This window comes from Mus pahari, chromosome X (assembly GCF_900095145.1).
Source record: "Mus pahari chromosome X, PAHARI_EIJ_v1.1, whole genome shotgun sequence".
Lineage (NCBI taxonomy): Eukaryota > Metazoa > Chordata > Mammalia > Rodentia > Muridae > Mus > Mus pahari.
The window spans coordinates 122,287,063-122,299,878 of record NC_034613.1 but is presented as its reverse complement, the minus strand read 5'-3'; the positions used below and the strand labels follow the sequence as shown (position 1 = coordinate 122,299,878).

Below are 12,816 nucleotides of genomic sequence, written 5' to 3'. Positions count from 1 at the left end.
TCCCAGATTTCCTCAGTTGCCTATAGCTCTTTGTATAGGGTTGATACCTCATGGCCTTCTCCCTTCTCAACAAAAGGGAAACTGCTACTGGAACCTAGCTACCTACCCAGTGCTAGTGAAGTTATGGTTATTAGAGGAGCGTCTACAACTACTAATTTTCTAAACTACCGTAATTCTTAACAACAACCTATGAACACTTGTCCTTATATATGCAGGTAAGTGTAGTCTTCATCCCTCATCAAGGAAACTTCTCTTTGCAACAGACAGAGTCACAACAACTTAAAACACAAAGTTGTAGTCCCAATGGATACATCTGCAAAACACTCTTCCACCTAAGGTTCAGAGAAAGTTGTGGAAGGGGGTAGGGGTGGCGTGGGGGTAAAAGAGAGATTGTTAAGAGTCAAAAGAGCCAGGAATTTGTTATGAGATTGTGTCTCCTAGTAATACCAGAAGCTACACTCATAAACTATCACCAATGTGACCACTTAAGTGTGAGCTGAAAAAGAACGACACTATTGAACATGCCAAAGGAAAGTTAGTTTTAGACAAGGAGAATGCAACCACTTTATCTAGGTAACAGAATAGAAATACAAGCTGAAAACAATGAACCTTGGTTCACTGATGGTTGAGACCATATTTCTTTTTTTTCTTTTTTTTATTATTATTTTCTTTATTTACATTTCAAATGCTATCCCGAAAGTTCCCTATATCCTCCCCCCTCCCCTGCTCCCCTACCCACCCACTCCCACTACTTGGCCCAGGCCTTCCCTTGTGCGGGGTCATATTTCTTGATTCTTAGCATTACATCCAAGTACCTAGCATGGTATCTGACAAATAATGGTACCAGAAAATGCTTATTGAATGAATAAGTGAATCACAGTCATAATGACAGCAAAAACTGAACTGGTTTTTTTGGGGGGGTCAGTTATAATTCTAAAACTGATATATGAATTAGATGGCTCATTTAATCCTCACACCAATGCTCTAAAAAGGTCTGTTATTATTCTCTTTTTGTAGAACAGGAAACTATATATCAGAGAAACCATGCCTAACCTTAAGGTACATTAACTAGCAAGCAACAGAGTGTGAATTAATCGTTTGTAAGGGAAGGCAGGACCATCCTGGATGTCTCTTGACCATTTGTGGTGTCTGTGATCCTAGTGATAAGCCGAGTAGTCTATGAAGCCAACCAAGACTTCTTTGTTTTCCATTATATGTCCTCCTCCCAGGGGTCCATCCTCAATCTCCTTTAGTGTTCCTACTTACACATACATATATCACTTTTCTTTCTCTACTGGAATTATACTCAATATTTAAGATTCAGTTTGAATTCTACTTGCTTGGCAAAGCCTGCCTGATATACTCTTGCTAGAAGAACTCTCTCCCACTTTGAAATTTGCTGCCCTCATAGACCACACTAATCATTTGGTACTTGAAAATGGCATAGCATTACAGTGAAGGTCCAGACTGCAAAGTCAGATAGGAGAGAGCAGACATAAATCCCAGCTCTGTCAATTTACTAGGTGTATGACTGTAGGCAAGTTACTTAACTTCTCCATCTAGGAGCATGATCTTTGAACTGGAAAGAGATTTAAAGCCTAAAATAGATGAGGAAATAATAACAGTAGTCCATGGCTTCATTCAATGAATTCAAGTTTCCCGGCCCAGACAAATTACTTCTTAAGCTACTGAGAGAGAATGGAAGATGTGATCACAATGACAGTCCTGGCAGTCTTTGAGAAACTTTGGCCTAGGGAAGAGGCGAGAGGTGCAGAGAAGAACATAGTTTAATTTTTAGTGACGGTGGGTGGTGTTATTGGGAGGGGGTGAAATATAAATCTTGGAAAGTCAAGACCAGTGAGCATGGCATGGGTTCTTGACAACAGTATAGAAGGCACTGTTAAGCAGGTCATTGGTGAGACTTTTGAAAGAGCGGAAATAACTACAGGTAAGCCTGAGCTCCCAAAAGCAAGTCATGCCTAACTAAGCCCATTTCCTTTCTGAAAGGGCATCTATAAGTGCAGATGATAGGAACACCATTCCTTGGGGTATCTGAATTTCAGCAGGACAATCTGAGAAGTATTCTACATACTCATAAAGAAGATGGAAAACATAGAAGGTGGATAATAGCAAACGTGACATGAATTGTTTCAGGTTTGAATGAGCTCATTAAAAGTGATTACTAATAAGAGAAGAATCTAACGTAACACTGCAAAAGTTTACATTATACTGTGTTTCATTCAATGCCTTTATTAGAGATGAATAAGATGTGTAAATACTAGTGTAGAAATGCATTCATTTATGTATATTATATAGAGATACATACACACACTCACATACACTCACACACACACACACACACATCTATACAGATACTTCTGTTAAATGTCCAGGAAATATGTTAATAACTTCCTCAAAAACACATTTAATAATAATAATATGTGATACTGAAAGTAGGGTTCGAGAAAAGCAATAAATTGAAATACATAAGGAGATGGATTTTGAGAATGGATACAAACTCACCAAGGAAGTTAAATATAGCATCACTTGTACAGATACACAATGAAGCACACAATAAGAGTTCATGCAAGAAACAACAGAGGGTTTTAACTAAATTATGAACTACACAGAGATCAGCTTTGTGCTCCAAAGATAGCAAGCTCAAAAAAAAAAAAGAGAAAAGGGATCTGGAGACTATATCCAATGAGGCTAAGCATGCTTATCTGATCAGGAATGGTGTGGTAGATCTTCTAAATGGCTACTGTGCAAAAAAAGAATTACACACAGTTTGTGTGAAGCTAATGTGTTTGTTCAATCTAAGGACAACAGTTTAACAATTGGGGAGTGGTCAAATATAGAATAAACTGCTTTAAATGGGAATGAGGTTTGTTTTTTTTTTTCAGCTTATCTGGAGGCTACTTCTGCACTGAGCAACAAGGTAGATATCCTTTAATGCTAATGTTCAGATTCTACTATTTCTTACTTATTTGAAAATTATGGAGATTGAAATGATGGCTGAAGATAGGCCTAGACTAAACATCCTCCCTTAATTACAATGCCAAAATCCTACATAAGTCATATTTGCTTAAGAAATAGCTTACGCTTGAGCCAAATTGGGTGACAATATTTAAATGCCCAATTCTCCTGAGCTCTGGCCTTTTGTATTACCCCAACTCTAGAGTGATTTACATCCAGTATAAAAAAAGACACAAAGGAAATGTCAGAGGAGAGTCTTGGAGATTTAGTTATAGAAATGTTCAGATCTGTTTCAATAAAAAAAAAATTGGTATGCAGCCAGTGTGTAGGGAAAGCATACTCCTCCCTCTCCCCTTCTCCCCCACCCCTCCTCCCTCTCCCTCTCCCTCTTTCTCTCCACCCTCTCCTTTCCTCTACCTCTCTGCCTTCACTTCTCAGATCTTCAAATAACCAGAGTAAGGACTGGTAGAGGCATAGAGACAGAGAGTGTTAATTTTGGATGCCATGGTGATCAGCACACAGGGCAGGAAATCTGTTTAACGAGAAGATGGTAGCGTTCAACTTTTGTGAACATGAAGTAGACACCAAAAAATCATCAGAATCACAGCCTTTAAACTGTGTCTCAAGGAAAACCTCAGGAAAGGCGGATCCCGGCCTCAAGTGGGATTCAACAGAGTTATTTTACAGAGGCCTGAGCATGCCGCTTGGTCTTTCACAGCAAACAGCTATTTGCTCTGCCTTTCACCAGACACTGCTTGGCAGAATCCTGACACTGCACTGTTGCTAGAAATCGAGCTTCTAGCAGCTGCCATGGAATCAAACTCTACTCACCTCCCTTCTCTCTGCCTTTGGCCAAATGTTACTTGCTTTCTCACAAAGTGACCATTATGCTCCTGCAACCTATTAGGTGCCCTTTCATTCCCACTTGATGCCGAAGTCCCCTTTGCTATCATAGAAGTGTCTATTAGGGACATGTCTGCAGCCAAGCTCACTAGAACTTTGCCAACATTCGAACATTTTTGCTCTCCATGTTCTCTCTTCAGTAATGTCCATGTCTGCAGCCCACCCCCCGCTGCCCCCGCCCCTGGGACAGAGGAGTTAGAAATCTATCAGGCCCATTTCCTGAAAGTCCTATTTCTCCTGGAAACAGAAAGGCCTTTCAAATGTGGCTTTCTGGGTTTTCCAATTTACTGGTGGGTGGATCTGGAGTGGGCATCCCATCTGCACATCTGGCAGGGCCGCCTTCCAGATTTTCCTCGTGACTCAGGATCAGTTTCTGAGTGCTGGGCGGGGCAAAGGCTCCTGAAGTTGCTGTGAGGCACCTCCCCCTATGAGCAGAGCTTGGTACAGCCCAAATAGTTTCCAGGTTAAGAAAGCCAGAATCTTTGTTCAGCTGCACTGGCCGAACAGACTTAGTGGGGTTACCTGGCTAAGAGCAGCAGCAGCAGCAGCAGCAGCAGCAGCAGCAGCAGCAGCAGCAGCAGCAGCAGCAGCAGCGTTCCTGAGCTAACTCAGGTGAGTAGAGCATGCGCCCACAAATTTAGTTTACAATTTTATTTTCAGAGTAAAGGAACTTAAGCAAACTTTGCATCTATTAATGTTAGGGTTTGTCTGGATAGAATTGTGTACATGTGTACTCTAAGAGTCGTTTTGAAACATCTAAAATGAGTTGGAATCTGGGGGGCTCAACACAGCGATTTTGATGGTGTTGCACTAAAGTGTTTCTGGGCGCTAGCTGGTTCGTTTTCTGTGAATGTTCTGTTCATAAACACTTGGTCAACAAGAACAAACCTGGGAGAAGAGTGTGAGGAGAGAAGCTGGGTGGCTAGCTGCTTCATCTACTTTCCTCAGATGCAGAGTGATAGGCAAAGTATTGAAATTCAGGCACAATCACGGAGCCACACTCTGTGCCTACATTCTGTAAGAGTTTAAAATTGTGTGCACAGGCCACTGGCTGCTACACAATGAAGGAGTGGCTGCCTAAGCTATCTTAACACCCTGTCTGCACAGCCTCAGGGACCTTCCTGCCCGGGTGACAGGTTGATCTTGCTATTCTGTTATCAGTTCCTGGGCCTGGTTTGGTTTCCCTCTGATTCTATCTTTGGTTTAAATTCTGAATTGCAGTGAAGGCCCCATCCCCCACTCCACCCCACTCCACTTAGGTTGGGGCTTAACTGGGGACTTGACCAGAGCTGGCTTCAGCCAGGGTCAGGAAAAGGGAGCTGCCACACATTGCAATGGAAACAACTGGGTGTGAGGATTTAGAAAAAAGTTTGGTAAAAATCACATTGGAAAATGCTGATTGTTCTGCCTGTCACAGCAAAATGCTTCATGCTTTGCATTATATTTTTATTAAACTTCAACAAATGCTTCATTTGCTAATCTCTGTTGTGAAATTAAGATCTCTCTTTATGGTCTGAATGAATAAACAAAAATTTGGGGGTGTTACTAATTAACAACTTCCTCGTGTGTTTCTGTGCATGCTCGCCCCCTCTCATGCGCATGTGTGAGAGCACACGCACGTGTGTGTGTGTGTGTGCGTGTGTGTGTGTGTATGTGTGTGTGTGCTTATTCATACAGGCATGCAGGAACGCATGCACATATACTTATACATATACTTATGCACTCATGTGCTTGGGTGTGCACAAGTGTGTGCGAGTACTTTGTATTTGAACAGCACTTTTATTCATTGTGAGAGTTTCCAATGGTCCAGGGAACAGCTTAAATGCTTACATGGTCAGGAATAGGTTAAAAAGCAGACTTTCTATATCTTTGCAAATTTTCGGTTCCTAAATTTAAAAGCAGAAAACAGCCCCATTGTGGCCCCAAAAGTTTCTTTGGTTAGGCTTGATTTCAAATCATATCACCTTGTGACAGCTTGCAATTCAAATGTAAGACTTCTACATACTTTGTTGTAAAAAGAGAACAATATATCTTTGTTCTTTCTGTCTGCATGCTGCCTTCTTCTCACAGTTCTTCTTTTTTGTTTCAAAATATACTTTTGGAGAAAGCATCAGTAGGTTCCCATTCTAGTACCAACTCTGTTACTATGTAACCCTGGCGAAGTCTCTTCACATTACAGTGAAAGAAAGTGTATTAACTGATTTCTAAGAGTGTTTCCAGGAAAAAAATTGTATAAAAATCGGAATTAGATTCTCAAAGGACTATAAAACTAGATTTTTAGGGTAAGCTTAGTCATCCAAGCCAGCCAAAAATGGGAGGTGGAGTGGGGAGTAAGGAATGGCCATTTTATATAGGTCTTTTAAATGTCAGTGTGTGTCTTATTTTAAGCATGTGATCATATTTCCTCTGTTTCTACAAAGAAATGAGATTTTATTTGCTAAAATTCAACATTTCCTAATATAACTGCTAAATGTTAACTTATTCTTAACAATCAAAAGTACACTTACATACTTAACTTCATTAGCTCTTTCAAATAACACCCCGAGGTGGGCAGGGAAGCCATCATCTTCTTGTTGTGCCTATGGGGAAACTGAGGGTGAAAGATGTTACTGCAATAAGGGGTTGTGAACCTCCTGACTACGCATGTTCTTTTTTATGATTTTTGAATTGTCTTTTACTTCTTGATAACAACACTGTTCGTGGTGTGCTTTTTCCTTTTTTTTTTTTTTGAACACAGTCCTCTCTCTGGACAGAGTAAATATATCCTATGGAAAACAGAAGAGTTGATTAGGGAACTCTGAAGGCTCCTTTCAGATCCCAGAGTGTCTGGCCAACAAAACCTTGAATGTCAACAGCCACTTCTGAGTGCTCTGGCAGATATGTGACCACAGATGTAAGATAAGATTCTCCTTGTGCAGAAATGGAAAGCACTGTTCTCTGAGGAGCACATGGATGCTGAAGTTTTATTCTCTCCATTAAAGCCCAAGGAATCTGCCCCATCACCTCCAGTAGGAGGAATAAGATTATGTCTAAACCAGGACAGAATTAGGTCTCCTGTACTAATTGTGTCCCCATTTATCTCTATTTTTGCAGAGTATGGGGGAGAAGGTAGCCAGAGACAGTGTCCTCAAAGCCATACACGCTCACCCAATGCCCTTAAGGGTAACTGGCTACTTCACCTACTCCTTTGAATCCAAAGTAATTTGTGATCTGTGTTCTGTATTTTTAAAATCAATTTTGATTTAGACTTAATTTGATGACTGTTGTAAGGCTGATCCACGGCTAAAGAAGGAAATGATTTTCCTCTAAGAATCTGCCTTCATCCTCAGAGCTTCAAGTCCAATGGACAGCAAAAACTCTCTCCTGGCTGCAGGCCAAAGTTCCACGTGGCAGGCTCCCTCCATTTTCTCTGGCAATTTCTGACTTGCCACATACACTGAACCTGCCCCCCCCCCCTCTATTTTCTTGGTAGATACAATGTTCCTCACATTCTTTCTTTCTTTAGTCAGCAGGTCTGAATTCTAGTAAATCTGCCTAAGGCTTATTACCTCAATGATAAGCCTGCTGTTTGTCCTGCCTGGCCACACCTGCCACTTGTCCTCTGGCCACACAATTCCTCCCCAGAATTGCTCACACTTCAGAGGTTATCTAGAGATTTGAAGGTTAAATGCAATGCCCTAGCTTTTATCTTCTATCGCCTTTCCTAACGGGTGATCTTTGAATAAATGACTCTCTCTTCCCCTATCACCACCTGGTGCAGTGGAAAGTGTAAAGAAAGAAACATTCCTGTCTCTGTAAACATCTGCGATGATGGGGAAAGTTGTTCATAACACCAGCTTATACATCTCTGGGTTTCCATTATTTTCTGAGTGCTACCAAACAAGCCTTTAGACATAAAGCTTAAAGCATTTAGATTCTACCATGATCATTAAACCAGGAAAATAAAGAACCTTTTCAATATCCACTATGGCAATAAATTCTAGGCAGAATGCCTCAAAAGTTGGCCATTGCATTTACTTTGGAGGGTTTCCTCATTTGAACTAAAAAATCCTTTCTCTAAAAAAAATGCAGTGACCAAAAGATGAAGTGTGGTATAAAAGAAAAGCACACACTGCGTCTGGCATTTCACAGACTGGGCTCTGACTCAGTCTTGCCAGTTTTTAGTTGCTGTTTCTCTGACTTGCCATTTTTTTGAGCATACGAAATGAAGGGTACAGGTCATGTTTTACACAGCGTGGCTGCTGCAAAGAAAGAACATGTGAGCAAGTTGGGGACAATGCACATTTCAAATAATTTGCTACACAAATATTGATTGTCTACTTAAGACATTTATCTGTCAAACAAATATTGCCTGTACAATGAGGAGATGCTGAACAAGGTACCTCACAGTGAGAGAGTTTTCAATATTTATCTTGCAACCATATGGCACTTTCTATTGGTTTACACTAACCATTTCAGTGGTTAAAGCTATAGTTTAAGGAGGAAGGGTTCATGCCTCCAGTCTCATGATTAAAAACAAAAAAACAAAAAACCTGAAACACAAAGACATCAAGTTCATAGAGCAAACAGAACATAGTCTTGTTACCTAGTCAGAAGTGAGGAGTCAGTTCTACTATGTAATTCCAGCAGGGCTTAGGACTTCAATGATACCCTAGTGAAAGTTCAAATGCATATTTCTCCACGTGTCCCTGTAATGCAAGTATCTTCATGCAAAAGGCCTTCATTCTGTCAAGATTTGACCCTCCAATACCAGCTGTACATTATGTTTTTGAAATATCCCTACCTAGATCATAGTATGGTTTGGTTTCAATTTAAAAGTGTGTTTTGTGTGTATGTGTGTGTGTGTGTGTGTGTGTGTTAAAAAAACAAACTTGTGGGAGCCGGTTCTCTCCTTCCACCATGTGGTTCTTGGGGAATTGAACTCAGGTCATCAGGCTGGCAAGTGCCCTTCCCCGACGAGCCATCTCGCTAGACCTATTTTGTTGTCTTTAAAATCAAACCCAATTTTGTTGAATTGATGCTGCTTCTGTGTTTAGAAAGGGTCTCTTTGTAACAAATTCTTCTTGCAAGCTTTTGTGAGCCTTACTATTTGCCTGATTAGCAAAGGAGACTTTGTGAGAGCACATGGCTTTCCTGGGCAGGAAATACCCATTTATCCAGAATGTTCAGCACTAGGAGGTTCTGGCAAACTAAATGTCCTAATTGCCTCAGACTGTCCATATTTACAGCCCCCAGCCTCTGGCAGTCTACCAAACCTTCTAGGGAAAGCAAGAAACATGGGAATATTAGCTGTAACTTTGAACACACATGAAAATTAGAGTCCATTTGTAATAGGCTCTGAAAAGGAGTCCAGGCAAACAGTTTGGCTCTGATGTTTAACAGAGAATTATTACTGATGCCACCCATGCTTTCAAATACAATGAAACACACAAATATCTAAAACACGGGAACAGGCTGAAATCTGGTTAACAGAAAGCACATTGGTGTTTTGCAGTGTTTCCACCATACTTAATTTATAAAACAATTGACAATAAATAAGGCTATGGAAAAATTGTGGTTATATTCAGTCTCTTAGTTTTTCAATGAAGAGAAAGGGCATGCCCATTACACATACCTTGCAACTAGCCTTGCCATAAAATAGCATTAAGAACATAGTTTTAGAGGTTTATGGTTTCCCAGTGGGGAAACTGTTTCATAGGAGGCAATGTTCTACAATCCTAAAGGACATGCAAGGACCTAATCGACTGATATTATTCTTACTTTTAGAAAACAGTAAATGCAACCAAAGGGCAGGCCTAGAATATGGCTTGGTGCGTAACAAACTTGCTGTAGGAGATGAACTAGAATCTCCAGGACTCATAGAAAAATCAAGTGTCGTAGAAGTATACGTGTTGAATTCCAGTGCTTTGAAGATGGTAATAGATTGTAGAAACCATGGAATATGCTTCTATACAAACACATATATGTGTGCACACAGGAGCACTGCTCATGTCGACACCCACCCACCCCCTCCACTGATGCACAGTGCTAACGTAGCTTTCATTCTTTTTGTTTTCTTTTCTTTTCTTTCTTCCTTTTTTTTTTTTTTTGCAAATTTCATGAAATGTTTTTTTAGAACTCTGAACATAGGGTTTTTTGTTTGTTTGTTTGTTTTAATTGTACTGAGATCATAAGATCACAGTAATAAACGTTTAATGTAGCTGACACCATAAAAATTTCACCACACTTTTCACTTACTACTAAATGCCAGAGGAAAATTGTTCAGTTCATTACAAATCTGTCCTTGTGGATCAAGTAATGACATAGAAAGATCTATTATCACTACAAAGCTATTTAAAATCAAATTTGTCTTTTAAATTATCTTCATACAAACCAGTTGTTAAAGATATCTCTGTGTAGGGCAGTCTGACTGAGTGTGTGTGAAAAACCACTGTATTAAGTTTGTTCAGCTATGTGGCATTTTCTTCTTTTTTTTTCAAAGGAAAGGAAGCAGTAGTGTATTATATTGCTATGGGATTAAAAACCTATAGTCTGTCAAATTAGTGTAATTGAATTTCAGTCTGCCTTTTGGTTTTGGAGTCTGCAAATGATTCTATACTTTGAAGGGGAAAAAAGATCATATATTCTTTCTATATTTTTATGTGTGTTTGGAGGCCATCTGCTGAGCTCTGTTTTTTACATTACCCTTCTTAGCCAATAGTAAAACACACAAACTCTTGAAATAATAAAATGAAAGTAGTTGTGTAAACGGACTTGTTAGAATTGAAAGAGGCTGTTTCGCCCCTCTGCATCAAGTATACAGCGCTCCAGGTCACTGACTCATGCTGAACACGGTAAAGTGAGTTTTTTCTTTCTCCTTTATCATCGAATTTCAAAATGTACTTTTCTGAGCTGTTCCATGTCAGTAGAAATGGAAAATTACCTTTTACATTATAATGATTTATGCTGAGCTGGCAATCTTCACATCTGTTACCTATTTTCCCAATGAGACCATTAAAGTGCATTTTGTCCCATTTGGCAGATGAACAAACCAAGGTCCTAAAATGGTTAGCTGCTCACCCAGGATCTAACACTTATCTGAACTTTGATTCTTCTTTTCTTGAACGTAGTGACTTTCCCTCAGTCTGAAGGCCCTGGGAGGAAGCCACTGCAGTCACTGCCATTTGTAGAATTTTAGGTAATTCTCAAAAGATCTGAGATGTTCCTTCAAAGTAACCATTTTTATCATTCTAGACCTAGTTGGATAGCAATGGGTCCTCCTCTGAAGCTCTTCAAAAACCAGAAGTACCAAGAACTGAAGCAGGAGTGCATGAAGGATGGCCGGCTTTTCTGTGACCCAACCTTTCTACCGGAGAACGATTCTCTGTTTTTCAACCGGCTGCTTCCCGGGAAGGTGGTATGGAAGCGCCCTCAGGTACCTCTCCTCTCATTTTTCTTCCCACTTTCTTTCTCCTTGATTTCCTTTTGATTTGAAACTCCCCATGACCTGCTATTTCACTTAACACCAACTTATTATTTCGAAAATATGGAATTCTGTCTTCTTTCTTCCTAGCTTTCACTGTTGCTCTCTTTCTCTTTGTTGAGTTGTAATTATCATTTTTATATCTATCTATCTGAATTACATGATGTTTTCCTATGCATACACAATTTTAAATGACTAACACAAAAGAGCTAATATACCATCTCCTCACCAAGAGACAGTTTTAAAGCAGGCTTTAGCTTGAAGAGACTAAAAATCCAGTCAATCATATAAAAATGGCACCAACAGAAAAGGAAATATACTGTGCTTATTCTTTTTGGAACTTTGAGTACATATTGAAATCTAGAAAGAAACTATCCTCTTGTCTCTTTACTTAGCTGCCTGTCATCCTACTTTAAAGATAACCTCAGATTAATGAAGTCAACATCCTCTTAGACATTGAGAATCAGTGAAATGATTTCTACTTGAAGAACACAAAGGCTGTAATGGGGGAGGGAGGCTTTTGATCAGTTTATTGAATATCACTCACTGTGTCATTGCAGTATTAGCTAATGGGATTCACATATAACTACAGTCCTTCCATACCCATTAATGTTAACTACTGATAGTTATTTTCAGTCTTAATGGAATATCTATGTGCTGTGTCTCAGCAGAGCTTAACACCTCTCCATAAGCTGTATATGAACTAGACTCCAATGTATAATAAGATATAGTGATATAGTCTGGAAAATAATTAGCAACCTTGCTTTATAGAGATGGTTACAACTGGACAGAAGGATAATTTACTGGAGATGTTTCCCAATGATCAGGTTAGAAGATATCATAAAGTTCAAGTTCTTGGACCTGAAGACTCCCTTTGTACGATGTCTTTTAATATATGGTTGTGACCTACCTTAGTCACTAACTCAATGTTTGTCATATTTGAGGAATCAACAATCATTTTGTTGTTGTTCTTGTTGCAATTTTCACATTAAACTCCTAAATGGAATTCTAAGAGTTACTTTAGTTCATGCACATTGCCACCAGGTGGTGCCAAGATACATTGATCTCAATGTCTCTTTTCTATACTTGAAGAGAGGGACGAGCCAGCTGAAGATGCAAAGTAACTTCATTAATATTGTGTTATTAATGAAGAATCAAAGGCATCAGACCTAGATGCCCTAGTAGCTAATGTTGATTCACAAAGAACAATACCTATTAAAAGTGTAAGACTGGAGCTTGGAACTGTAACTCAGCAATAAAGCAGAGTTGTTGACATAGTTGCAGATAATTTTGCTTGCTTGTAATAAAAATCCAGGAATCATGAATAGAATGTGATAACATTTTTCAGAATCCAAAGAAGAAGCCCTACCCCTTAAAAATATGAGAGAGAGAGAGAGAGAGAGAGAGAGAGAGAGAGAGAGAGCGAGAGAGAGAGAGAGAAAGAATAGCAGACAGAAAGCAAACATGTTCTAAGT

At 39.6% G+C, this 12,816-nt stretch overlaps 1 protein-coding gene across 1 annotated transcript in view; it reads left to right on the top strand.

Annotated features, from left to right (window-relative positions):
- Positions 1-4,460: 4,460 nt before the first annotated feature.
- Capn6 (calpain 6) overlaps positions 4,461-12,816 on the top strand; it is a 25,170-nt gene continuing 16,814 nt past the window's right edge. The window contains exons 1-2 of the mRNA XM_021188001.2: positions 4,461-4,491; positions 11,113-11,293. Of these exons, the coding sequence (XP_021043660.1) occupies positions 11,129-11,293 (165 nt within the window). The 5' untranslated portion in view covers positions 4,461-4,491; positions 11,113-11,128. The remainder of the gene's footprint in view (positions 4,492-11,112; positions 11,294-12,816) is intronic.